We start from the raw sequence: 27696 nt of genomic DNA, 5'->3' as shown, positions 1-27696 counted from the left end.
AGTAATCTCACGATTTTTAATCGATGAATTGACAAATGTAATAGTGTTATTCCAAAGCGTAAAAGCTAAAGATTTGTATGAGAATATGTCCTCAAGGAACATTTGCTTAAACAGAAGAATGCAAATCCAAAAGTCAAGTTAACATAAACCTGATCGGTAATAGAAATAGGATACACAACAGTTTGTAAACAATGATCCAAAACTGAAAATATTTTGTCTTGCAACATTGCAAAACTAATTAAAAGACAATAATAAAAAAACGACGGTTTGGCTTAGTGCTTTTTTTCAAGTGCGTGAAATTATTTAGCCCAGAATTAAGGATTTCAGATTTTTTGTGCTCCACTTAATTTAAAAAAAAATTCTCATTAACTACAGCAATGTTTAAGGTAGTTTTTTTTTTCCAAACCTGGAAGCAATCTGGGAAGTAAAGCAACTAACTACGACAGATTTGTATAAAATCTGTTTATTTATTTCCATCCATCAGTTGTATTCCTCTAATCCGAGATGGGACCACAAAGGTAACAGGTCTAGGAGGGAAACCCAGACATCCCTCTCCCCAGTGATACCCTCCAGCTCATTCTGGGGAATCTCGAGGCTAGTCCTCCCCTGCGAGTTCTGGGTCTTCCCAGGGGTCCCTTCAAAATGGGATGTAAACCTCCAAAGGAAGCACCCACCACCCCCCGATGAAGGACATTTGAGGAAACCCCATCGTATCTGAGGGCTTGTGTCTATTTTTTATTTTTTTTTATCTGGCATAGTATCAGATACATTCTGAGACCATGCTTTCCAGGGGTTGTATCATCGCTGGAGCCTTTATAGAGCCACTGTTTTACACATGCATTTATATGTGTGTGTGTAGGTGTGTGTGTGTGTGTGTGTGTGTGTGTGAGAGAGAGAGAGAGAGAGAGAGTATTCCAACATGCTTTTACTTGTTTATGTGTGCATGTTTTACCAAACCATCAATATCATACTCCCACTGAGCGCTTAGCACACAAACGTGATACACTGGCTTTTACTAACAAACAAACACACACACACACACACACACACACACACACACTGAGCTATGAGTCAAACAGACTCGCCTGGTCTCACCACTCTCACACTGAGAGATCCGTGACAAGAGAGAGGGGAATCCAACAACAAGCTTTATCGATCCAGACTGGAAACCCCCCTCAGGCCACACACATACACATACACACCAGTGTTGTGCTGGATCAATGGGTGCTCCTGTGTGAAGGACAGAATCGTACAAAGAGGCGCACAAACACACCTTTATACACAAAGGCGCACACACTTTGGAGAGATGATATGAGTGCTCTGCATCAGAGAGGGAGATAAGGGGCAGAGGGAGCAAAACGTATCATCTGACCTAAACAGTCTCACCTGACATCCAGCAATTTGCCATTGCTCTATGGACCAGATGTTAACACTGTGCCACACAAACCTGAACACGTTCACACGCGCACCCAAATGTCAGTGCACAGGGAAAGAATGGCACGCAACAGGCTCAGTTTCAAACTGATATGACTACTTCGTTGAATGATTCACACAGAGGATCAGGTGGAGTAAGGAGAGCTGCTTCAAGATGGAGTAAAGGTGTGTCTGCTCCTTTTTTAAATGAGCAGCTACACAAATGTGTCACTCATCAGACTGTACACCTAACCACTCCTTCTCAGTCAACAAAATCCACTCTGCCATTCTTCCAGTCAAACATTCCCACACCAACACATTTTTAAAGAACAGTTTGATATACTTTCAATAAATTGTGGGCATTTAGTTTCCACACCATGTCTCTCCATTTTTTTTTTTTGTGACCAGAAATATTTCCAAACAGCTGAATTCAAATGCAAGGGAACTGTGTGGAAGTGTTCTGTTGTCAAGCTGACCGCAGGTGTGAGGATGGGCAGCACTGGAAAGCTCCCATCCTTCCAGAGACTTCCTCTGGCACCTCATTTTAAGAACTTTTAAACTGTGACAATGGCCTGATGCAAAATGTTTTACTGGTAACCAGCACATGCTAAAACCAAAGCCAGGTATTCAGACTGAAGCATATTTAACCTTTAAGCCAAGTACTGTCAGTGTGCCTTCAGTTAAACTTGTCAAATTTCTTACTCATACAAACAAAACACGTAAACGAATTTGGATATCAGCAAAAACAACAAACAGAAAAAAGACAAGAGAGAATCATCACATTTTTTTGTGTGTGTTTGGCTGACATTACATATCAAACACATTTGTAAGGGTTCATTGTAAGTCTCTATAAGCGTTTGTTTTTAGTTTTGGAGTTTGATAAATCAATGATGACAACTGTTGCATTGATATCCTACCAGGGACGATGGAAACAGTGTCTTTCTCCCAGGACACCACGCTGACGTACTCCTGAACAGCTGAAGGGATGAGGCACTTGAATACGGCAACATTACCCCGCATGGAGTGCTGGTCGGCCACACGTACCGTGTACGGCTCCCTGAACACTGTATTTAAAAAAAAAGGAAGGGAAGAAAAGCTTATATTAATTATCTAAGGCATGTGGATGATGCTGGTGGACATCACCGCTTGACAAACATAAGTATTTTTGCCAGTAGCTAATGCATTTTAAACTGCTTCCAAAATACAGGTTGTTTTTCTATTTTATAAAATAGAACTTGAAAGAGAATACTGTTAAAACACATTATCAGTGGAGAAGCAAAGCATCAAATTCTTATCCTTACAAGCAAAAATAACAAGCTTGTTGCATTTTCATGGGGTATTGACATGCAACTTTGTGTTTTATTAAAACTAAGGGCTACTTGGTCGATAGAGGTCTAAGACTGAAAAAGCAAAGGTGATTCTCAATTTGAGGTGGTGTGATCTATTACACGGCAAGTACACTTGTAAAAGTATCACTGTTTTATTTTATTTGATCAAATTACAACCACAAATTTCAGCTTCTGTTTTGGAGCAACACAAAGCAGTGCAACAGGGAGTTGAATGAAGTGGAGGGAAATAAATGCCTTCTTTCCAATATAAAAAAAAAAAAAAAAAAAAAAAAGGAAAGCATGCCTGTGTTCAACTCTCTTTCAGAAGTCACATTATTAGTAAGTAGTGTTAACTACTCAGTCTGTAGATTATTTCCTGGATAAGTAAAGGTCGTCTGTGAAGGCCTCAGAGGTTTATCAATAGGATACTGTTGAAAAAATAAATCATGAAGACAACAGCCATGCAAGAGACAAAGGTGTGAAGAAGTTAAAACAGAGTTTGGGTTATAAAGCAATATCACAAGCTTTTAACATTTCATAGAGCACTTTTTAGTCCATATTCTGAGAATGGAGAGAGTATGGGGCAAACTAGAGCCTAACAAAACTGCTTAAACTGGCCATGTCAACTCCGGACTAAATGTCTATATCCACAGATCCATTGGGAGAGTTTATTGACAGTATAACTAATTGTCAGTTCAAACAAACTGAATTCATGGAATAGAAACAAGAAGAAAGCCGCTGTTGAAAGAACACATGGAAGATAGAACCAAAACTGATTTTCTTTTTTTATTACATACGAAAGCTGTGAGACAAAGCTAACAATGCACACCACCCAAAACGCACACTTCTCTACCATTCAATTAAGATCAATTCAGTGAGATTATATAACACTGATTCACAAGTAATATTGTCTCAGGGGAGAAACCATGGTGGTAGCGGTATCGTGCTGTGGGGACGCTTTTTCTCAGCACGCATAAGGAAGCTGGTCTAAGCTGATAAAAAAAGGGATGGAGGTCAGTACTGTACGTAGCGATCCTGGGAGAAAACTGGTTAGAGGTTGCAGAAGAACAACTAGAATTGGCAAAGTGGTGCCATTAATAAAGGCGATAGGGACACACCCCAAAAGATTTACAGTTGCCGTAACTGCAGCAAAAATTGTGTGTGTGTGTGTGTGTGTGTGTGTGTGTGTGTGTGTGTGTGCGTGTGTGTGTGCGTGCACGCACGCGTGCATGTACGTATGTGTGTGTGTGTTGTTGTCTTTTTTGAGGGGGGAGTTCAAACATCACACTTCTTTTAGTAACAAATGTTGAAAACCATGTAAAGTGACAACATTGTGAAATTTTAAAGGGTAATTAATATTTTTTGTAAGAGCAATGTACAATCTGATTTGGTTCAAAGGTTTCACTTGTCAGTTTTAGCTCCTCTGACTATGTCGCCTTCCTCCTCATGCTTCTGTATTGTTGCAGGATATAAGGGATCATTGCAGATAAAAGAAAAGCTAATGTAATGAGTAGCACTCTATATATATACATCAAGATCTAAGGGAGAAAAATAAATATAAATATATATTTTTTAACCTGAGAAAAAAGGACTCTCTTTGAGAGTCTTTTGAATGTTAAAACTGTCCCAGTTAATGTCCTTCTGTCCAGTTCCACCAATGGTTAATGCAGGGACAGACCAGTAAACAATACTGTCTGGTGTTCAGTTTAACGACATTAGACCAGTGATGCACTTTTTAGCCCCCGACGTAAAGCCACAGTTTGACTGTAAGGAGGCTTGACTTTGAGCTGCGTTGAAGGGGATGCACAGTGATCGGCCCCTGGCCTTTTAAAGCGCAGCGCCACAGATGCTATGAGACGGCGAGGAGTGGAGGACCGCTCACAGCCGATGGAGCTGTCACATGCAGGCGCCAGGCATCAAAAACACACCCTCTGCTCATGGCACGCCGAGCACTAGACAACGAATCTGTGCCAGTGTACAGAAAGGACGGTGGTGATTAGGACAGGCTTAATGATGAAACAGTAGCCTGGATCTAACCAAATTATCTCTCCAGTTAACTCTGTCACATTTAGATTACTGGAAAAATGTGGATTGTACATTCATAGCATAAATTTTGATCAAATAAATTAAGTAAGGTGAAATTAAATTAATGGACTATTTTTGATAAGAAGGAGAGACAGGTAGTTCAAGGACACGCTGACTAGACTGAATGAACAGTGTACTATTTTCTAGCCTGAACCGTTGCGCTTATTTGTTTAAAAGGAATTTACAAGATGTTTTTTATCATGTAACTTTGAAATGGACAAAAAAAGAGACTATCTGACATGAGTAAGATGAGAAAAACACAATTACAGAAATCAGATAGGGCCTAGCCCGATATTGGGGACGGATTCTGGCAATCTATCAAAGGGCCTCACTTTAGAAATTAGGACAGTAATGGCTTAACAATGTAAAACGTACACACACACACACACACACACACACACACACACACACACTCATAAGACTGGGAGTGGCCTCACCCCTCCCGCGCTCTTCCCCCAGCTCTCCAGTGATATAATTAACGCCTAGCCTGAAGGCCAGTTTCCTTGGTCATTAATAATGCTTTATGCCAGCCACTACTGTCACTGGAACCCAGTGGACCCAAAGCCAATGTCCTTGTTGAAACGGTGGAGAGTCTTTCACCTTAAAGTTCGAGCTTTATTCTCCCAAGTCTTTTGTCTTATTCCATCTATTGATTTCACAGTTGTACTTTATTCATGAGCACCTGAACCTTGGACCATGTCTTTCTTCTTTTTTCCTTCATTAGCAGCTTGTGAAGGAGTGTAAAACATATGTAAACCTGATAAAAGCAAACAAAACTTGATACATTTAATGAAAGCTTTATTCTGAAGGTTTTTGTGTGTGTTGGTTGGTTCCCTATAATAAACAAATTATAGGGAAATATTCTTATCTATGAAGATTCATGTCATGAAAACCTTCCACACAGTTTACTTGGACAAGGCGAGGGAGGATTCAGTTATTTGTAAGTCTCTTGAACCTTTTCACATTTCGTAACATTACAACCACATTTTTTAAATGTATTTCATCCGGTTTACCAACAATTAGTAAACCATAATATTAAAATGAACGATAGAATTAGTATTATTATTATTACTTTTCACATCGACACATTGCAGAATAGCTCAACTACTAAGATAATGTGGAACGCATTTGTAAACAGCCATTTTAAAAACTTGCAACGGATGTTTCACTGGGCAACTCTAACACATAAATATGCTTTGACCTGAGCTAAAATATCATTTTATGTAAGTCATTTTATGTAAGTCAGTGTACTTTAGCACCCTCTCTGACAGGTTTTCTTGCATTTTCTTCAATCTTCCTATCAAGTCTGACCAGGTTCTCTGACTCTGCTGAAGAAAAGCATTACCAGAGCTTTATGCTTCCACCACCATGTCTCACGGTGGTGATAGTATTTTTAAAATTAAAAGTACTTTTAATTAATTTTAAGCCAAATGGCTTTTTGCCTGAAGGTTAAAAAGTTACATTTTGGAAAAAGGCAACTTTTTCACCTGTCTCCTACATCAGTTGCATCAAACAGCAAGTGGACCCTCTTCTGGAATCCTCTCAACAATGCCTTTCTTTTTGCTACTCTTCCTTAAAATACCAGATGAAGACATGACTAATAGTTGTCCTGTTGACAAGTTTTCCTGCCTGACCTGTGGATCTATGTAACCCCGTCAGAGTACCCTTGGGTTTCTTTGCTGCTTCTCTGATTAATGCTGTCAGCCCATTCACTTTCTTGAGGTGAGGGCCATATTTTGATAGATTTATAGTTGAGCCATACTCTGAATTTTCAGAGGATGGACTGAGATGTTCAAAGCGTTTTTGCAATATTGTTGTAACAACTAACATCCTCTCTAGAAGTGTATCCCTGATCTGTCTTATGTGTTCTTTGAACCTGATGGTGTTTGTTGGATTATCTTCATGAAATTAGGTTAAACTGCATTTTATTTAGGGGTGTCAGAGTAAAGGGATCTGAATACATAAACATGAAGCACATTGTAATTATTTTTGTTGTAATGTGAGAAAATGTTTACAAGAAGTGACTTGAATACTTTTGCCACCACTCTGGTGACGCTGAGCAGCGATGTGGGCACAAAAGCTAAAATACAGGTCATTCTAATACCGTCTTGGTTTGACTTCTTCATTTAAACAACCCTAGCATTTCATTGATGCCATCTAGCAGCGGATCAATAGCCTGGATCGACGGAGTAGCCTCGGCTGTTGTGACCGAGCCAATCCTTTCAATCATTTATTAACTCTCCGACTGACCCGGCTGCCTCCTGTCAATAGCAAACAAAATCCCAAATGCCCACTGAGGCTCTTCGAGAGTGTTTAAAATCAGCTTGACAGCTTGTAAATACTTGCCGCAACGATGACAGATATCACATTTCAGTTCAGTGGAAGTTCAAATCCAGTCAAGGTCACTTGTTCTACTCTTCGCACCCTTTCAGAAGCTGTTGTGTTACTGTTTCTTTTCCACTTGAAATCTGTCAAATAGGCTCCAGCTGCCCCTGTAAAAACCCATGGAGACCAAAATAAGGGGTTACTGTTGTTTTTTATTACATGTTATTCATAGATCTGAGAGAGACAAGGAGAATATTGTGGGGGACATAAGATATTCATCCTCTTAAGCTTCATAACACGATTCAAATGGTAACCTGACTGATCAGTGTGTAAATTGCACTCCCCCCTCATCACATGCACAGCAGAATTATTAGGATGTTACTGATGCCTGACTATAAGCAGCCGGGTTGCCAGGAAACGAGCTAAAACATGGGTCTGGGCAACTGGGCGCACTGGGAGGTGAGTCTTGTATCACTGTCGCTTCAATAATTAACGACAGGGAAACCAAATACTGCATTTACTTATTTATAAAGCAAGCTGAGAATACAAAAAAGATGGTGGGGGAACATAATGAAACACAAGAGATCTTAATGTATGCAGCTTTCATTACTAAATGAAAACGATATGGATTAAAAAACAACGACACACACTTTGGAACCCAGTTTTCAATGTTAGCAAGAAACTACTAGTCAGAGAAGAGATGCTGAGGAGGGATAAAAAAGAGGATATGTACACACTTTCTAGAGCATTGTGATTTTGTGTATTTTAGTTGGAACAAAGAAAAGATAATGTTAGCATCAGAGAACAGGTGTCCCCCTTTCATTGTGGTGTGTATGTGTAAACAGCTGTTAGTAAAACACTTTGACCCATGCAGCCCATTCTCCTATCATAACATTACGGCATGTTTCTAATGAAGTCCAATTAAAATAATTTCAACTGAAACTTATAAGGAAATAAGATTTGACAGTTGTTTTGTATGATTCACTTATCAAGGTAAAATGTATATTTAATCTTCTGTCTTTTGATTACATTGATTGTGGTTTTAAAACTGACGCAAGAAAAAAGACAAAGAAGAAATCAGAAATAAACTACACTAAAACTTCTTGTTTGTTTTTTTACTTTTCTACTTGGCTGGAATCTATATGGGGGCACTGTCTTTCAATTGTTTTGCACAAAATTTCAGGCTTAAAAAAGTCAAGGCACATGTCGAACTGATGATACAGTGCTGTGAAAAAGTGTTTGCCACCTTACAGGTTTCTTCTACCTTGTTTTGCATTTTTTCTCAAATATAGAATTGTCAGGTGTTCAAAATTATTTAATATCAGAAAAAGACTACACGTAAGAACAAAAACAAACAGTTTTTAAATTATTATTTCAGTTATAAAAGAAAAATACCTATCCAAACCAACTCACAGAATATGGAAATATGGTAACCTCTTGTTATATTATGAATTAACTCTGGTTAACCACAATTTTTGGTCAATTTCATTGTGCACATGTAAACCTAATTACTGCCAGACTGGCAGAGTCAAGAATTCACTTAAAGAGAAACTGTCTGATGACATGCAGGAGGCTAAAATTCATAAGCAGAGTCTGGAAGGGGCTGCCATTTGTAAGAAGTTGCAAGTTCACTAAACAACATGTTAAAGTCAGTCTTTGTGGGTCAAAAATAAGAAAGAGACTGGGCACAAATTAAATCCCATAGAAGACTTCAAGATAAAAATCGCCGCTGACACAAAGGAACTCTAAGATCCATTTCAAATTTCTCAAAGAAAAGAACATCCTGATGATGTCGAAGAGTTTTGGCAAAATATTTTGTGGACGGATAAGATCAAAGTAGAAGATTTTGCAAGATGTGTGTCATATTACAGCTTGTGTAAAACTAATTCAGCATTTCAGGAAAAAAAGCATGTCAAACCAACGGTCAAACATGGTGGTGGTAGAATGTTTTTCTCAGGTTGCTTTACTGTTCTGGGAAATTACATCGCTGTAATTGATGGAACCATGAATTAGGCTCCCCACAAAGAGGGTTGTGGGGTGGCTTAATCAAAGAGGGAGACACTTAAACAATTCTGAACAAGATTAAGCCAAAATTCCTTCACACAAGCAAATAAAACCATAATTTGAAAACCACATGTTGTGTTTAATTAATTTAAAAAAATTTTTTTTTTCAGATTATAAAAATTGAGTTGGACAAAAGGACAAAAACATAGGACGCCTGCCAGGGGCAAATGCTTTTTTAACAGCCCTGTATAGAAAGGATCAACCTATACTTTGTCTTACTAGATCTGGGGAATGCCTCTGCCATCATGTGCTTTTTATCTCAGAATAATTTGATTTTTTGTTGCCACAATTATTGGCCTTTTTGCATGGAGTTTGCATCTTCTTCCCATGCATGCTGTGTTTCTCTCAAGATAACCTGGGCTCATCTCATAGTGAAAAGATGCATGTTATCCTGTATGTTTCTGACTAGCGACCTGTCCAGTGTGGGTTCTGTTTCTCACTGAGTGAAAATAAGTACCAGTTCACTGCCTGTATAAAGTGTATGTAATCAATGGATGAATTGAGTTGAAGGGAATTAGAATCTACATTTGGTTAAAATATGATTTTTTTTTCCCGTAAAGTTCCTTGAAATGATTTTTGCTGTGTCACGACACTACTTATATGAATAAATGAATGAATATGAACTTATATGAATAAATAAAAAAAAATTATTAAATTGAATCTGTCCAAATCACGCTGTTCCACATTGTTCAGATGCAACTTTATAATCAAAGATACACTTCAGTACCCCCAGTCTTGTTCCACCGTTATTAACTTTATCTCATTACCTTTAAAATTGACCACACTAACAGAGGCGTGTAGAGATTTAACACCAAGGCTGTTGTAGTTTTTCTGACATTTGACTAATAATTATAACGCTAGTTTTAGGGTTTATCGTTCTCAATGGTCAGTGTGGGCTGAACATCCCTGGCCCACGACTCTGAGAGATTGGCAAACATTTGGAATGTCTTCCACTGGCATTTAAGTTTTTATTACCTATCAGTGGACTCGAAACAGTTTGGAAAAGATGTTACAACTTTTCCCAGATTTATAATCAGCAGCAAATTTCAGCAGCAAATTTGTTTAGCAGGAACTTTGTATCTATGGATAAGAGTTGAATTTGGGACCAAGACATTATGCATAATGTTGTATTGTTATGAAATTGTGTTATCCCATTGTTAGTCTGGTCCTCGATAGGTTTTAAACTTCATTTAGTCACTTTTTGATAGATAAATCCCAAGAGTTACACGACAGCTTACCTACCTTTTACATTGACTGTTTTCTTTTAATCTTTTTTTCTTCTTTAGCAAAAAAAATTAATACAAAAATACCCAAGAAAGAAAACAAACACCTGGTTTGTCTTTTATAAATGTGGAGTTTTCCAAAAGGGTGATGACATTATTATTGGATCACAATCAGTATGTATGAATGAGATTCAGGAAAAAAAGGGGTAGAAAGGATAGACGGAATATAGAGATGGGAAAGAGAGAGACAGAGGAGGAAAACCGCCTGGATGGCAAAGAGGGGGTGGGGCAGATTTTTGTGGAGGGTGTCTCACTGCGACTTGTCAGCTGTCATCATTCTCGTGCACCACCTGAGACGGGGCATGCCACACCCCGGCGCTCACGCCTGTGTTGCCCATGGCAACCGCAGACAGAGTTGTCGTATGCACGCACGTGCGTGCGAGAGAAAGAGTGAAGGCGTGCCTTTGTGCTGCGTTAGGCTCCAGAGGTAATGAGCTGCGCACACATGCACGTCAGTCTGGTTGTGGCGCTGCGGAGTTGTGGTTGCCTCAGCATTTAATTGATTAATTGTTATAATTATTTGGAAGGGAAGGTCACTTCAACACTGTGGCTATCTGGAAGGTCACTGTGATGCTGGAGGGGCCGTCATCCTCAGGGGAACGCACGGGCCATATGGGGTGTTTGTGTAAGGAGAGGATTTCAGAACCCTTTTAGAAAATAAATGTACCTGTGTATTCAGGAGTGAGGTAGGGAACTGGTGGCTGCCTCTTCATGTGGGCACAATGAAATGGATTCAATGACGTGCGTCTGGCTTTTACCGTGACCCAATAATCCACTTCTTTACATGATTCTTTTCACATCTTTATACGTCTGTAGCTCAGCCCTTCCTGCCAAACAACCTGACAAAGAGCTGGCAGCCAAACCTTGTGCAGCAAATGGCTGCGTGTGTGCATGTGTGTGTGTGTATGCATATTACTGTGTATGTGTGTGGTTTTGGGACTTTCCAGTTCATGGACAGATGGAGAGACTGTTAGACTAGCTTGCTGGCATGAACTGTGCACAGGCTGGTGTGGATAAGAGTCTGCTTGTTGTCTGTGTGAGTTCAAACGGATGTGAATATAAATGTACAAATCTGTTCTATGTATACCTATGTGCGTTATATTAATCACATGAGCATGTATGTGCATGTGTGTGCTTGAGAATTTTGTGTGTCCGAGGATGATCAATAATACCTACTATCAGCGTTTCATCACTTCCCTCCAGCGCTAACCTTGGAAGGGTGTGCAGACGGGTCACTGAGCCAACTAATTGTGTGGCTGTGGGTCTGTCCTCTAAAGAATTTAACTAATTCACTGGGTCACAACATGACATTTTAGGGTATTTCGACAGATATTGAACCAACATAGCTGCTTTGACAAGTGTTCAAAATGACATTATACATAGAAAAGCAGAAAAAAGGTATGTTGCATTCAGACTTTGACACTAAATGCTATCTGCAAGGTAAACTCTCTTTTTACTCAGCTTTCAATAAAATTTGTGTGAAATTATAGACGCGATGTTTAGAAAGTCTATCACCACTCTTATGGACGTTAACAGCTGAAGTGTTGCACATTTTCTTATACATCTTAAGCTTTTCTCAGTATGTCACGTTTCTACCAAGAATGTGTGCCAGACCAACACAGGGTGGTCCATAATTATGAAATGGAAGTGAAATAGGTTTTGAAATTATTTTCACAAATGAAAATATGAAAACTGTGAAGTGCATTTATAAACCAGTCACTCTACACTAAAACCCAGTGCCGTTGATTCCCTTAATCAGTAAATAGAGTTCATATTAGAGTAATTTAATTTCAAACTTGGTTAGAGGTTTCAGTTATGCTGTCCTTAAAAAAACATAAAAAAACTGTCTTATAATTATAAGTCTCTTCGGCTGATTGGTCAATGGAAATGGTGTTGTCAACTATAACATAAAGGTGGACAGATAGGGTGACATCAGTTACAGACACCTTGGAAATGTGTATTCCCTTACGAATGATCAAGTTCAAAATATGTCCTAATTTGTGTGTTTCAGTATGTTGGGCCAAACTAAAATTTTAAAGAGTATGACATAGTTATTTTCCTCCTCTGTGTTGGGGGCTGTCATTGTGGATGTTGAAGTACTTTGGTGTATTTCTATTTGTATTTCTATGACGGTTTGTGGCCTGGTGGCTGACTCTTTCTGACGCCGTTTAGAGTGAGTTCTAGTTTCTTAGCAAGTTTCATGGCTTGCTGGTTTTTGCAGATTAACTTTCCTTAGGGGAGCAAGAGTCTTTTAAAATTAGAGCAAGCCATTTTTTCTAGAATAATTCCTGTTTTAATTTGGTTTACTCCTTTTGTTTGTTGTGACCAAAGTTCGTTGCTTTTTTTACAGTGGTGCTGGGGTTGAAGAGTCATTTCTCTGCAGTGTTGGCCAAGTGGTTTCACCTAGGTGGTTATTTGTCATCCCAGATCTCAAGGAAGGGATTTATCCTTTGGCTATACGCTGACAGAGTTCCAGGGATGACTGGCAGTGGGTTTACTTTTGGTGATGCTAACTGTTTTTCAGTTTTATCACTGTTTTGAATCATCGGTAGGGTTATTTCTGTTCGATACACAGCGTTTACCGCCACATGTACTTCAAGCCGATGAATTTTGATTTCCATCTCTGCTTTTTTAATAAGAGGTTTTCCAAGTCCTCTGTGTAAAAATGGGGCAATCTTGCACTGATTAGCTTGTGTTGGTATGAAAAGTGCAGCTGCTTCTGATGTCGTCTGGTCCTCCTTTCAATAGCAATTAAAAGAGAGAAATACTGCTTGAAAAAGCCTTGGGTCTCAGTTATTTAAAGTAGGTTAGTCCAAATTTTCTGTAGTTTTTGGCTGAGAGATGAGACGTCAAGATTAAAGACTGAAAGCAAACAGTGGAGAAAGCATCCAAGCAAGCAGAGAAATCCTGTATAATCCTATGAAAGAAATGCAAGATATGTAGGGGACACCAACATCATCTGAATGAAGGTGCTTTTGGCAGATGTGCCCAAAATTGTACCTTTTGGCCTATCTATGGTGAACAACTGACATTGTGCCACATTCTGATAAAAAATAATATTAATTTTCTAGAATGACCTAGACAAACTGCATAGCAAAATCCATTTAATTTCATAAAATATTATTTACATAGTGCCAATTTACAACAATTAGAAATCAATATGGTGAAACCTGCGAGTTGGTGTTCAGAATTGCTCTTCATCTACTCTGAATGAGTTTAAACTATTTTGTAAAGAAGAATGGGCAAACATTTCAGTCTCTATATATGTAACGGTGGTAGAAACAAATCCAAAAAGACTTGCAGTTATAATTGCACATATAAAGGCGTTTCTGATCTACAAAAATATTGGGGTTAAACACAGATGCACATATTTGCAAGACATAGACAATCACAGTGTTGTAATTAAATGAATTTCTTATGATGTTTTAGATATTTAACCATAGAAAAAAAACTTTCATGATTTATCCATAGATTGATGAAAAAACTGTTTAAGGTTATCTGAGATTTAGGTAGAGCAGATCTATCAGAGGTGACTGGAGGAATTTGATGTAAAATTGTGAGCTCCAGCAAACACACTGCAAATCAGTTTTCTTTAGTAAGCTGAAACTCTGTGTAGTGACAAAAAATATCATATTTTTATTGGGAACAAAGTATCGTCTTCTTGCTTTTAGAGAGCAAGTGTGGAAAAATTTTGATAAACAAAATGTTCCATGTTGCAAAATGCGGCCCAAATGGAAGATTTAGGAGTTGCTGGAAAACACTGTCTACAACCCATTTGCTGCTGAAACATCAACTCTATGATGGATGCAAAATGTTTACAGTCCAGCTTTTAGGACCTCTTCATGTCAATCATAATGAGATTATGAAGCCAAACAAGGGTGTAGCTGAGCTCGCTGTGCAGAAGCACACCTAACTTTGGTTTGATAGCCCACAGTTTTGGCCAGAATGAAAATGTGCTGCTTTAATTTCATCACCCCTTAAATGGATGTATAAGAGTTCATATTTTTTTGTTAGCTGATTTGATGGAAATTAATATATATTTAATATTGGAGTAAATTGCAAAAATAGTAGAAAAAGGTGAATCCCAAATTAAAAAGTAAATCCTTTAAATTAAATACTTTGTACAACCATCTTTTGCCAATTGAACAGGGCTTAGAGTTTCTTCAACCCATTGTTGTTGGAGAGTTGTTCAGAAAGAGGGGTCTAGGAACTGTTATGGAAGAAGGTTGAGTTTAACCTGGTAAAATTATTTCTGTGTGGATTTAGTCAAATGTTTTGTAACATTATCCTGTCGCAAGCCCCAAAGATGACCAATTTTCAGTTTTCTGGTAGAGGCCTGCATATTCCTATTTAAAATCTCTTGGTATTTCAAAAGGTTTTGATGCCATGCCCCGGCGGCCCATGGTAAGTGCATAGCTTGCACCTGGTTTACACCAGAACCATGTGGTATGTTGCTCATGCCTATTTCCAGCTGTTATCCTGTCATGACTCTCAAACATGTGGTTGGCATGCATGTAGGTATCATCTAATACTTGTGGAGACATAGTGACTCCAAGACATTACCCTTTGCTGCGGTTTACAGTGAGCTTTTGACATATTTATACAATTCCTCTGACTGTGCAGTATGGGAAGTTAAACCAGGGTTTCTCTTATAAATAGGTAGAGTCAAATCAAAGCTTTTCTTTGTTAAAATTATTCCTAGTGAGATTGTGCTACTGAGACACATTCAAAATACTTAAGAGCTGTTTACACTTCTTTAACATCTGTTGAGAAGGATGCTGCATACAGTCCCATTCAATAAATCAACCTTTTCAAAATAACAACTGGGTATTAAATAAATGCTTCATTAAGCCCACATTTCTGTTTGGAAAATGTTTTCTTATTGTTCTGATATAATATTCTATTCTTAAATGTCATGCTTTCAGTAGCTGTAAGTGGAAAATCATAATACATAACAGAAATAAATGCTTGAAAACATCAGTTTGTGTGTAATTAATCTGTACAATATGTTTCACTTAGTGAACTGAGTTATTGAAATAAATTAGCTTGTCAATAATATTCAATTTTATTCAATGGGTCTGTATATCCAATATGTCTGACTATTTACTTCACTTGCTTACAGCTTGTCTTAGCCTCACCTGCTTTAATGTGGATGCTGGGGCTTCGGATCTTGCCGGCTTGATTCTCAGCAGTACAGAAGTACTCGTTGTCGTGGATGATGCTGTTATAGGCAGAGGGGGAGAAAGGGTAGAGCTGGAGGGTGCCGTTGGCATGCACGTGGCGTATATGGGGCACGTCGTAAATGTCGTCTCCGGCAGCCAGGTACCACCGCAGGACGGCATGGGGGGCGCCGCCCGCAGGGCAGGGCAGGGACACCCCCACTGAGCTGGAGAAGGTCACTCGCTGCAGGGAGGCGTTCACAAAGTACAGCCGAGTAGAGACAACATCCTCACTGTTGGCTGTTAGGGTGACAGAGATGTGGAGAACCCGTTAGAAGTGACTTCACATACCAAAAAAGAAAACTAAGTTAAAAAAAAAATCAGTCCATCTTTTACAAGAAACCCAAATTTACAAGAGCAGTAATTTTACCCCTCAAGAGTTCGAATTCTTTACCAAACTTTTACAAGAATACCATCTTGAATTTGAATCAATTCGGCTTCCCATTTCTGAGAAAAAATTTAACAACCCAATAAACCCAGCGAAGTTTGCAATACATCTCTACCCTCTAATCCATGTAGGAATGCAAATGGGGCTTTTGGCTATCTCCAGCAGTCATTGAGTGAGAGGCGGTGTACACCCTGGACAGGTCACAAGTCCATCACAGGGAAACACATGACAAACAACTGCTCATGCACACACTCACACCTAAGGACAATTTAAAGAGACCAGTTAACTAAACAGTTGTGTTTTTGAACTGTGGGAGGAAGCTGGAGTATGTCAGTAAATTGCAACTGGTAATGTCATTGCAATTTGTCACAATTTTATCAGATAGACAAAGCAGCAAGTAACTGACATTGGTCTGGACCTTTCTAACAGATGAATATGGTTTGATCTAAACCAGCCTCTTGTAGCTCTGTATGTTTCTTTTAGGTTGTTGACTTTCTGGAAGGTGACTCTCTTACTTCAGTCAGATTAAGGTGACACTACCCTGCTTAGAACTTTTCCATAGTTTTATTCCTGACCTTTCTTCTATTTCCCTTGGTCTTCATAATGCTGCCTTGACAGAGCATGTATGCTGCGATCAAATTAACACCCAAGTGGACCGTGTTCAATAAATAAGTGGCATCTGAAGGCCAATGGTTGCACTGGATTTATTTAAGGGTATCATGGTAAAGGGAGCTTTAAAAACATACATGCTTAATGTATTAGATTAGTATGATAAAAAAAAATAGTAAACCATCTATCCTTTTCTCTCCAGTTCACAGCAATATTCTTTGTTGGTCAGTTGTCTAAAAACAACAAATACTATGAAATTTGTGGTTCTAAGAATGTGACAAAAACTGAAAAACAAACTTGTGCAATGCACTGCATATATCTATATCTATATCTATCTATCTATCTATCTATCTATCTATCTATCTATCTATCTATCTATCTATCTATCTATATATATATATATATATATATATATATATATATATATATATATATATATATATATATATATATATATATATATATATATATATATATAGTTCTGTTTAACCCGAACACAACATTCTCCATTTGCCAATCCTTTGCATTATGTGACATCCCATATACATCATCCCACCATCAGTAATGCAATAAACTGTACGCAGTGAGTCCTTTGAATATCTGCCTTGGTACAGGAGGATGATGTATCACATCACTTCCTCCTAGATATTTTTTTTCTTCTGAAAATGTTCTCCAACTTACAAAAAGCCAAATAAGTTGCTGTTTGTGATTTTCCTGGCCTCGGCTGCAAGAAGGCTTCTTTTTGTTGTTCTTTGAGCAAAGGAACTGAAAACCACAAATGGTCACTGTAAAACAATGCTGCTGTGGCACAGATTAGCCACTGCAAGCAAATGCTCTTTCATAGAATCCTCCCCCTCTCAAAATACCCTTATTCAAACTAAAGTAGGGTATTAAGGCACCATTTAAGGTCTGAGTGTGTCTCTGTATGTTTGGCTGGGATTAGGGGTGTGAAGGGAGGGGGACACTGTGGATCATAAGGAAGTGCTGAGCTCAGCTTGGCTACAGGCCAGGGGGAGATGCGACACCCCAAGCCAGAGAATTTTCATCGCAGACATTGATACTTAATTAATTCCTTTTTTTCCCTGAGATTCTGTCAACAATGCCTGAATTTATTCAATCCAATCTATTCAATTTCACACATCCTCAGAGAATAAAGGGCCTCATTTATCAATTGTGTTATAAAGACTGCATTAAATTGCTCTTAATCTTGTATTTTTACAGGTTATCTCTGTCATCATTAATAATAGTTTGCAACTACAAGATAAGAGAGATAGGTCCAGAACTGAGTTTCTCCTAAGATCTGATTACAAAACCATAATGTGGAAAGACTGTGACTTTATGGTGGTACAAGTGTAAGCACAGTTCCAGCATGGGTTCTTTCTGTAGGGAAATTGCATGTAGTGTGAGTTCTCACTAAGTACTGTGGCTTCCAAACTTTGTCCCAAAACAAAATGCTCAGTTTAATTTCTATTTATTTTATTTAAGAAGGGACAGTGTACATAATAACTACTTCAATTAAATTATATGATTGCTGAATGAATCACATAGAAATAGACATCAACGTGAATTAAGACAATCAGGATATGGTTAAACTGAAATAAGTTTATATTCCCTTTGTATAATGTTTTGTTTTAGCTAATCACAGCCGTCTTTTGCAGATTCTGGTTATTATTTTTATTGTAAGGCACTGTTGGCATAAATGTAAACACAGTCTTGTAAAATGCCATGATTTTGTGATGCAGAGAAAGTCCATAATAAACTGCTTTAAAACCTTTTGACCTTTAAATTTATATCTATTTCTAACAGAAATACAAACAAATCTGTTGGATGAAAAAAACGTAAATAAGAGAAGGATGTAATACCGAACAACATATGCAGCATTAAACTAATATATTGCTGAAGCATCTTTGGCAACATTGCCCTGTTCTTCCCAATGTAAATTCTCCAAATTCAGCAGATGCATCTGTTGTCTGCAGCTATTTTCAGATTACCCAAAGATTCTATACCAGATTTGGTCTCAGGATCTGATTAGGAACTTCCAAATATTTAATTTTCTTCTAGTTTATTCCCTCTTTATGCTAAAACAAGAAACATCTCTTCATCTTCAGCCTTCTAGTTGATAGTTTTAGTCAGAACTGAAACTACAAAGCTGGAAAAAGCACTGCCAAAACAAGATGGTACCACAAGTGTTTTACATTGTAGGAATGGTGTTTCTAGTTTGCCTATTTTTTCTGTTTGGGGTTTTCTTTGTAGTTTCTTTGTAGTCTTGTTCATGGAATGATTTTATGTAGAACAAAATCACCAAGCAAATCCTGCCGCTTCTTCAATGTTGTTGTCAGTCTCTATTCAACCCAAATGAGACATTTTATCAATTCTTATCTTTTAGCTGAACTCTGCAGGATATATGGCATCTAAATGTGGAAAAAGTCTTGAATTTGTATATCATAATAATGTGTTTTACAGCTGAAAAAAATCTAAAACTGTGCACATTTTATACCCAGTGCATTTATAATACCAAACACACAATCTCTGGTCTTTTTCTGCCACTTTCCCAAGCGGGAATGTGATTTGTTGGCCAGACAAAAAAAGTTAAACCCACATAATCTCCTTTCACATTTAACACCCATTGTCTATCCACCCTGCAATCACAGTGCTGTAGGAAAGTGATGTCCAGTTTTTCTTGTTATCTTGTTTGTGGTTATACTAGCTGAGTTCAGGAGTGCATTATTCGTGACAGGATATGGGTGGTTGGTTGGGGAGGGGGGGGGGTCTCTTTGCTACAAAGGTGCTCAGACACAACTGAGAGGGTGAATGTGTGTATGTGTGTTTACTGTGTGAGAGGATGTCAAAAGGATAGAGAGGTTATTGTTAAATCACTGCCTCAGTTTTGATGTCAAACTCAGCCAACAGCAAAGGCAGGGAAGTATAAAGAGACAGAAAAAAATGCATTAGCTGCTCAAATGCATGTGGATAGTGTTGTGAATGTATGTGTGCACAAGCACAGTAAAGATGACAAGCAGATAGTCAGACAGCGTTGTAGCAGCTACTCTCTTCAAAAATAGAAATTTAGGTCAAGTTCAATCCATTGTGCTGTTTGATTCAGTGTCAATCACTTTCAAAAGCTCCGAGGGAAACCTATCTGCACTTTCAGCACCATGGAGAGCTCCACAATGTGCGGCAGAGCAATATTCTAATGAGCGATGCCCATGTGTGTAAATATTGGGGGGGTACATGCCACTAAAAGTTGATGTCAGTGACAGTGACCAACTTCTTTCTACTCTCAATTTGTACTTCTAAAATCAAATATTTCTATTACAAAATTTGTCATTTTTCTTTAAAGCATTAAACACATAATGAAAATAAAATGCAACAAAGTTTAAAATGTCGTGGCACAATGTATATTACTTCCAAACCAATTATTTCCACACATCTGTATCCTACATTTTTCATGACATATTTTCTTTCACATATTTATTCTTAAACTACAAAGGTCTTAGCCTACAGGTCAACACTGTAAATGATCTGTAACTACATTTGTCTGAAAAACTTATTCAGATAGAGTCAAATTTCATGGCAACGGCATAATCTCAGATTTATATTAAAATTTCAATCTTAAATTTAAATGGATATCTTTCACTGATCAAACAATTGTATTTATTTTTTAACACAATCACAGGTGGCCTCCTTCCTGGGAATACTTTATACAACTCCCTTTTACCAACAAGATTTAAAGTCAAACAGTATACAACCATTTTTATGTAAAACGTCCGAGATTCTTAGTATAACACATAGGTGAATTTATAATTGGCACATGCTATATAATAACATTCTCACGCCCCCCAAAACATTTGCAATAGCAGACTATAAGCAATCCTCGAGCACGGCCATTATTAACTGAACCAGAAGCCCGGAGGTGACATACGAACTGCACCAAGGAAAGCATAAACACAACTTCTCATCATACTTCAAGCTGTCAACCAGTCAGCATGCCAGGCTGCTGCTTGTTCTTGCACACTCGCACCTTTTGACGGGTCATGAATTTTGGAAAAGTACTTCCCTTTGCATACATGTACTTTATTTTTGCAACCGTATGCCTGGCATTCCAGCATGTTTAGATCTAGTGCCTTGGATCTATTCTGGTGCAGTTGGTACATCATGATTACAAATATTCTCATTTGATTTGAGTGACAGATAATTATTTGGATAACAAAATTGTAGCACATGGATAAAACTTCAGGTCCATCAATATATAATGAATGAAAAATTTTACCATCCCTGTTTACACAATGTCCCTAGGTCTTCCAGAGTCTTGTGTCCTATCTCATGCTCTCTGTTCTACTGCTAACATCACTGATTTTCTGTAGAAATTAAATGGCTATAGAAGAACTTTAATATTAGATTGGATGTGATGAATAACTTCTGAGTTGTTTTGAATCACTGTCCTGTTGAAAAGGACAGTGTTGTGCTGTGCCAAAGTTTCCATAGTTTTCATTGAAGATCTATGCCCTCAGCATAACCAGTCTTAATTCATATATGTTTATCCTAGCAGGATGGAAAAGGCTTTATCCTAGCTTTATTCCCAAACAACCTGTTGTTTTGTTGATATAATCAAATAGTTTCTGCAGAAAACCTACTGACCCCAAGATGCCACTCCTTGCTGTGGTTCAATAACAATGGGATCTGGGGATTTTTTATTATTCTTGTTTTTTTTTTACATTCATTGCCATCCTGTTCATTAAGTGTGGTGACAAGATGAACACAAGTTCCAGTCCAGTCTAGTGGCAAGTGGCTAAAATAAATGAATCTGTGTCTAAGGCCATATTTATACATCATGGAAACAGAAAGTCATGGATTACTAATTAAAAGCTTCTAGAAATAAAAGCTTCTATGGGATTATGTCAAAAAAAGAATATTTAACATGTTTTCCCCCATTGAAATTATTATTTATTAGTTATTTTTTCATGTTTTATTGCAAAAATGTATGCATTAAAAAAACTATTCTACAATATAATATTTGGCAGTCTCATTTTAAAACACAATTATTTTTATTTGGGAAAAATCTAATCCCAGATGCTGCCAAGGCCCTTACTTGCCCAAGGCTTTTTTTTTTCTTTTTTTTTTTTGCTCCATCTCGTGCAGATAAATAAACTGCAATGAGCAGTCCTTACTCATTTAAGAACTTTATTCCGCATCTCTTCTTTAAGTCTGGATACATTGAATACAGTGTAGAAGATCAAAGCTATTCTTTGTGAAACACAAATAAATAATTGTGTCAGGTAAATTATTATTCTAACTTTTCATGTGTTAAGCACATGTGTTTTGGTGCATTTTCTTACTTAAATAGTTCTTTCTTATGCACCCCAACCCCCGCCCACCAAACCACCCCTGTTTTTTTTGCTGTGGATATGAAAATAGGGTATGAATATGTATGCTGTAGAGACAAGGATATTGCCTATGGTGAACCTCTATGCATAATGCAGCTTTTTCTGTATCATCTAGATTCATTCACAGACACACACACACACACACAGAAAGAGTGAAATTCTCACCATCATGTGCATAGAAAAACAGGGCAATAAATCCCTCACCCTGCCTTTTTAACTCTTCTTCCCCTTCAAACACTCACAGACAAAGTCACATAAAAGCAGTTCATGTTTCATTTATAGGAACTTATCTGCAATAGTAAACTATGCAGCTACAGTCCTGCTTAGAACGTTGCACACATTAATCATTTGTATGAATGATGTAAACAAAAAACAACAAACAAAAACTGGCTACACAACTTTCAATTTTCCTAATCCACACAGGTCCAGCTTTAAAAAAAAGTTAACACACTACTTTGAATAACTTTGAGGAGCTCACCTTTGAGATGATTTAGTGTTGAAGGAATTTTTTTTTTCAAGGACACACCCATTGTTGCATCCATACATGACATAATCTGAGTTTTAGATTATTCTCAGTTCATGGATTGGTTCCCAAGTTTCGTAAGGTAATTCTACCTCTACACACCAGCTGCTATGTGGCAATAGAATAGATACGTGGGGATAGACAAAAGAACAAACTTATGTTATGAACTGTTGCTGTTATTGTATATTTATTTATTTTACTAAGACTCCTCTTATTCGTGATTGAAGACGTAGTACGATGCAGCTGATTCTTGTATCCAAGGTAAATTTATCCCAAGGCTACTAAAGTTACTTTGACTATACCAGGGTGACTGCAAGATTTCTATGGCAAGAAAATAACCCGGATAAATAAACAATAACTTACTACATTGGCTCTAGATCAAAAAGAAATGGAGGGAGACACAGCTGTTCAAGGCGAGTAGTTCAGGAAGAGAGAAACCGCACATGCATTGTAGTCATGAAACAGGGTATGCCATAATGCTGGTTAAATATTTGAGCATTCTTGCTGGCATAGTTGGTAGTTTGATGTTTCAAGGCATATAATCTGCTTTTAAACACAGTCAACTTATTCTTAACAAAGCTGAGGTCGCGGCCACTATGAAAGTATAATGTTAGTCTATTTGATTCATTCCAAAACCAGTTGTATATCTGTTTTTTTGCACTGTTATAACACTCAGATGTGTCCTTGTTGTCAACTTGGACAACTAGGGTGCCAGCCGAAACAATAGGCCTGCTTGAAGAGCTTTCAAGCACAGCTTATATTTGGAGGTGCCCACATGGACACGCTAGATATCTGCCTTACGAAGTCTCATAGTCAGTCTTAACAAAGATACAGCTTTTTGACCGCTCCATCAATATATATTTGGAAGAGTCTAGGTGAGGCTTTCAAATGTAAGAACGCTGTGCCAACTACGAAGCAAGGTGGCGGCAGCATCATACTGAGGGTTTGTTTTACTGCCAGTGGTACCGTTAAATTGCACCACTTGTTGCAAAAATTAGAGACAACTTTCAGACTTTTTTTGACTTTCTTTAAATTTGTGCGACCATTTCTTAAATTCGCTTTTCTTGTCGGATAATCATTCTACCCTTCAAAATCAATACAAGTAATGAATCATCAAAGGTATTAGTAAACTTCTAACTAGTATTGTACAGTAAAAAAGGCATTCAACTTAACATATCACAACACATATGGTGCGATGGGCCCTTTGCCATCCATCCATCCACTTTCCCACACGCTTATCCCTGCTGGGGTCGTGAGGGGTGCTGGTGCCTATTTCCAGCTGTCAATGGGCAGGAGCCAGGGTACACCCTGGACAGGTCGCCAGTCTATCGCAGGGCAACACAGAGACACACAGGACGAACAACCATCTATGCACACACTCACACCTAAGAGGCCAATTAACCTAAGAGTCATGTTTTTGTACTGTGGGAGAAAGAGAACCCACGCATGCACAGGGAGAACATGCAAACTCCATGCATAGAGACCCAGGGTCAGACTCGAACCCAGGACCTTCTTGCTGTAAGGCTACCCACTGCACCACTGTGCACCCCCCCCCCCACCACCACCTTTGCCATCATGACGCTAAAAACAAACAACATAAGAGGCACAATTTTTATGCAAGGCATATAAATTATACACATAGATTTTGGGCTGGTATGTACATAAAGGGAGGTATGCAATATAACTGTCTGGCTTTGTTAGCAAACATTAAAGTGGTTTCAATTTTATTTTGAAGCAAAATAAAACATGCATGGCAATATGTGCATGCACAAACGTGCAGAGAAAGGAGGCATACACAGTTTGTGCAGTGTCAGTGAAATATTAAGCAGCCATTTCAGCATTTGAGAATCCACATCTTTGAGTAGGTGATTTCCGCTGCTTTGCTAAAGTGGGTGACAGAATAGAGGAGTTGTTTTTTTCCTTCCTTGTAGACGGGACCCCCTCCCCCATAGAGAGGACCATAAACTGTTTAGCAGAAGGCAGAGCAAGAGAGAGGAAAATGGGTGAAGTAATGCTTGCTGTTGTTTAATTTTTGTTGTTTTAAGTGCCATCATACCGTCTGCATGTAAACAGAGAGCTCACTGCTGCAACCGGACACCACCGCTGCACAGACTTGTAAAACCTGTTGAGTGTGGTCAAAATTTAATTAGACTGCATGACATCTGCAAACAAGACTTCTGTACTAGACCTCATACATTCATGTGTTTGTTTTTTTGCAAGCAAAGAGCTTAAAAGCTGCTTTTTTGCGCAAATATGTAAGCTAATGTAACAATGTGCCACTAGTATTTGTTTGCACATTTTCGAGGTTTGGGTTTATTTTAAAAACTCCTAACTCAATTTCATTGATACTCCTTTCTTTGATAAAAAAGGGCAGTTGCCTGAAGCACTTTGCATCAACTTGCCAAGGAAACTATTTCAAAATGTTCAGATAGAATGTGAGGACGAGTTACTTTTGTCTCGTGTTTGTGCTGCATTCATCTGCCAAACACTCCACAATAGAGAAAAAAGAACAGCTCGCCTGAGTACAATGGTGGCAGCAACTTAACTTTAAAACAATGTGCTAAGGTATGTGAAGATGTAAAAGCATGATGTGCTATAATCAAATCTGACTTTGGAGGACATCATACAAAGAGATAATTAGAATTGGGGGGGGGAGGGGGAGGGCGTACAGCCACCCCTATAAATGACCAATTTATTTATTTAGTTAATTGGTTAGTTAGTTATGTGTTCATAAAATTCAAGTTTTGGACTTTGTCCTTAGGGGTACAGTATATTTATACATCACCTCCCCACCCCCTTCTCTCTATTTTATTTTTGCCACTGTCCATATGGTCTGTCATAAGAAAATGTGCCCCTTCAGTGGAAAGAGGATAAATTTACTACTGATTTTTCAGCACGTGATGTTTAAAGTTCAAGTCACGTTTTACTTTTTTAAAGCCATGTGTTTGTTTGTTCTTTTTTTTTTTTTTGGGGGGGGGGGGGGGGACTAAGTGTTTTTTGACTGCAAGAGTGTAATGATATGAGACACACCATAAACTGACTTCGGGGAAGGAGGTTGAAAACAAGGTAGTGCAGATCACCACATGGCATTTTCTTTTACATTTCTTCTTTCAAGATTTGAGAGTTGGAACTTTTAAAATAACGTATAATACTATAATGAATAATAAACTTAATCCTGGTTTCACAGCTGACTCTAAAACCTGTCAATTGCAGTGCTTATTTAAGCCCTCTTCCTTTTAGTCAGGCCCAGATCCGGCCTGTCAGGCCTGGGAAAAGATCCTTACACATCCCTGAACTGAGTATGCCTCAGTTTTATTTCCATAATATGACAAGCAGCCTTCCAAATCATGACGGAGAAGAATGAGTGTATCCCTCCTCCCTTACGTCTATCCATTTATCCACCCATCCCTCTCCTCTCCGCAGACATGGGTGCAGGTGTGCTGATATGCAGCCAAACTAAAGCAACAAACAGCCATCAGTAACAGGCAGAAAGAGGAAATACAAGTTCAAATGTTTTAAGCAAATATTTCCAATTATGGTATAAAAACACAAACACAAGAAGCAAGCAGATGATAGCGTGCCATACGGGGTGGCGCGGCAGTACCAGGAAAATACGCAGTACTAATGCATATGCATGTATGATAATAGACCTTCGTCTTTTGCCATTAAATTGACCAATATTCTCAATTAATATGTATTCAAAAGGAAACAGCAATCAGATGTTTGGTCTGTGAAAAATGAGGGGAGCGTGGCTCTGAAAAAGCGACGGAAAATTGAAGTTTGTTTTCCACTGCGTTATCTACATCTCTCCCATCTCAAGCACTCTTTCCGCTCCAGTGCCTGCTTGCAGCCCCCAACCCTCCTCCCTTCACCATGCATAGACACACACACACACACACACACACACACACACACACACACACACACACACACATACATACGCATACGTTACATTTCGTTCAGTCACGGGACAGGGGAATGTACAGTGCGTATAATCGAAATAGACCCTGTAATCCAATTACATACAACAAAAACAGCCCAGAAGTCCCCCATCGCAGGTGCACCCTGGCAGAGGGCACTGCCAAGGCCAGCGACAACAAACAGCCATACTCACAACATAATAAATAAACATAAAAATGGCGTATCACATTTGAGTATCCAGATTCAGAATCGCTTGTAAAGGCAGCAAATGGAAATTAAGGTTCTAATGATTTTCTCTTTTTTTCTTGTATTTTTAATATGTGTTTTCATACCTAAACATATGCAAACAACGGAATATTTTCGTTCTATAAAGGGTAAGAAAAACAGTTTATAAAAAAAAAACGCCTAATTATCTCGCATCTGCAGTATTCAGAGCAAGGCCAATCAGTAGAATGTGGTGGCACAGAAAATGGTGGATGAATAATTAGAGCAGGGATGACAACAACTGAGTCACTCCGACATTTTAGCAGAGGAAAAGCAACTATAACAGCATCCTTTTTTTTAAAGATTTCAAAACATTTAACTGGAAAACATCACCTGAAAATCTTATATATTTCATAAACATCTACTGACCCTTGTTGCTCTGCGGCCGCAGGGATTAAGCTACTGCTCAAATTCTCAAACTCATTTTTGTCAATTATTTCTAAAAATAAAATAAAAATTTAAAAAAATGAGATAAAGGATAGAGGGTTGCTTTAACCCGAGGACTCCATCCCGTGCCATCTCCCGAAACACGTACTCAAACTCACACACACAGTCATAAACTCGCTCTCTAAGATTTTGTTTGGACAGAAAAAGTCCGGAAAAGCTTTAAACTTCTACGTCCAGGCGGACTTTTTAGAGCAAACAGCCCCACGGCTGCGGCCAGCATCAGCGCTCTTCATCAGCGCAGATTCCTATCAGCCTCTCCTCCTATTCAACAGCCTCCATATTCACGACACATCCACATATTCATCATGCAAAAAATGCTAATGCCGCCGTCTTTTTCACTGGTCGCAATAAGGATGCAGTTTGTGCTCAACTTTTGGTATTTATGTTTTGTTTTGTTTTAATGCACCATAAAGATGAAGGTGCATGCAGATTTTATGTTCATA

At 38.3% G+C, this 27696-nt stretch overlaps 1 protein-coding gene across 3 annotated transcripts in view; it reads right to left on the bottom strand.

Annotated features, from left to right (window-relative positions):
* Positions 1–27696, bottom strand: part of LOC105936545 (Down syndrome cell adhesion molecule-like protein 1 homolog) — a 145245-nt gene that overhangs the window by 116746 nt on the left and 803 nt on the right. For all 3 annotated transcript variants that reach the window (XM_036150192.1, XM_036150191.1, XM_036150190.1), the window contains exons 2-3: positions 15637–15957; positions 2331–2477 (exon numbers count right to left, since the gene is read on the bottom strand). In XM_036150192.1, coding sequence (XP_036006085.1) covers positions 2331–2477; positions 15637–15957 — 468 coding nt within the window. The remainder of the gene's footprint in view (positions 1–2330; positions 2478–15636; positions 15958–27696) is intronic.

The sequence above is a fragment of the Fundulus heteroclitus genome, chromosome 18, assembly GCF_011125445.2.
Source record: "Fundulus heteroclitus isolate FHET01 chromosome 18, MU-UCD_Fhet_4.1, whole genome shotgun sequence".
In the NCBI taxonomy this organism is placed as follows: domain Eukaryota; kingdom Metazoa; phylum Chordata; class Actinopteri; order Cyprinodontiformes; family Fundulidae; genus Fundulus; species Fundulus heteroclitus.
The sequence above is the reverse complement of the archived record's forward strand: the minus strand, read 5'-3'. Positions and strand labels throughout refer to the sequence as shown.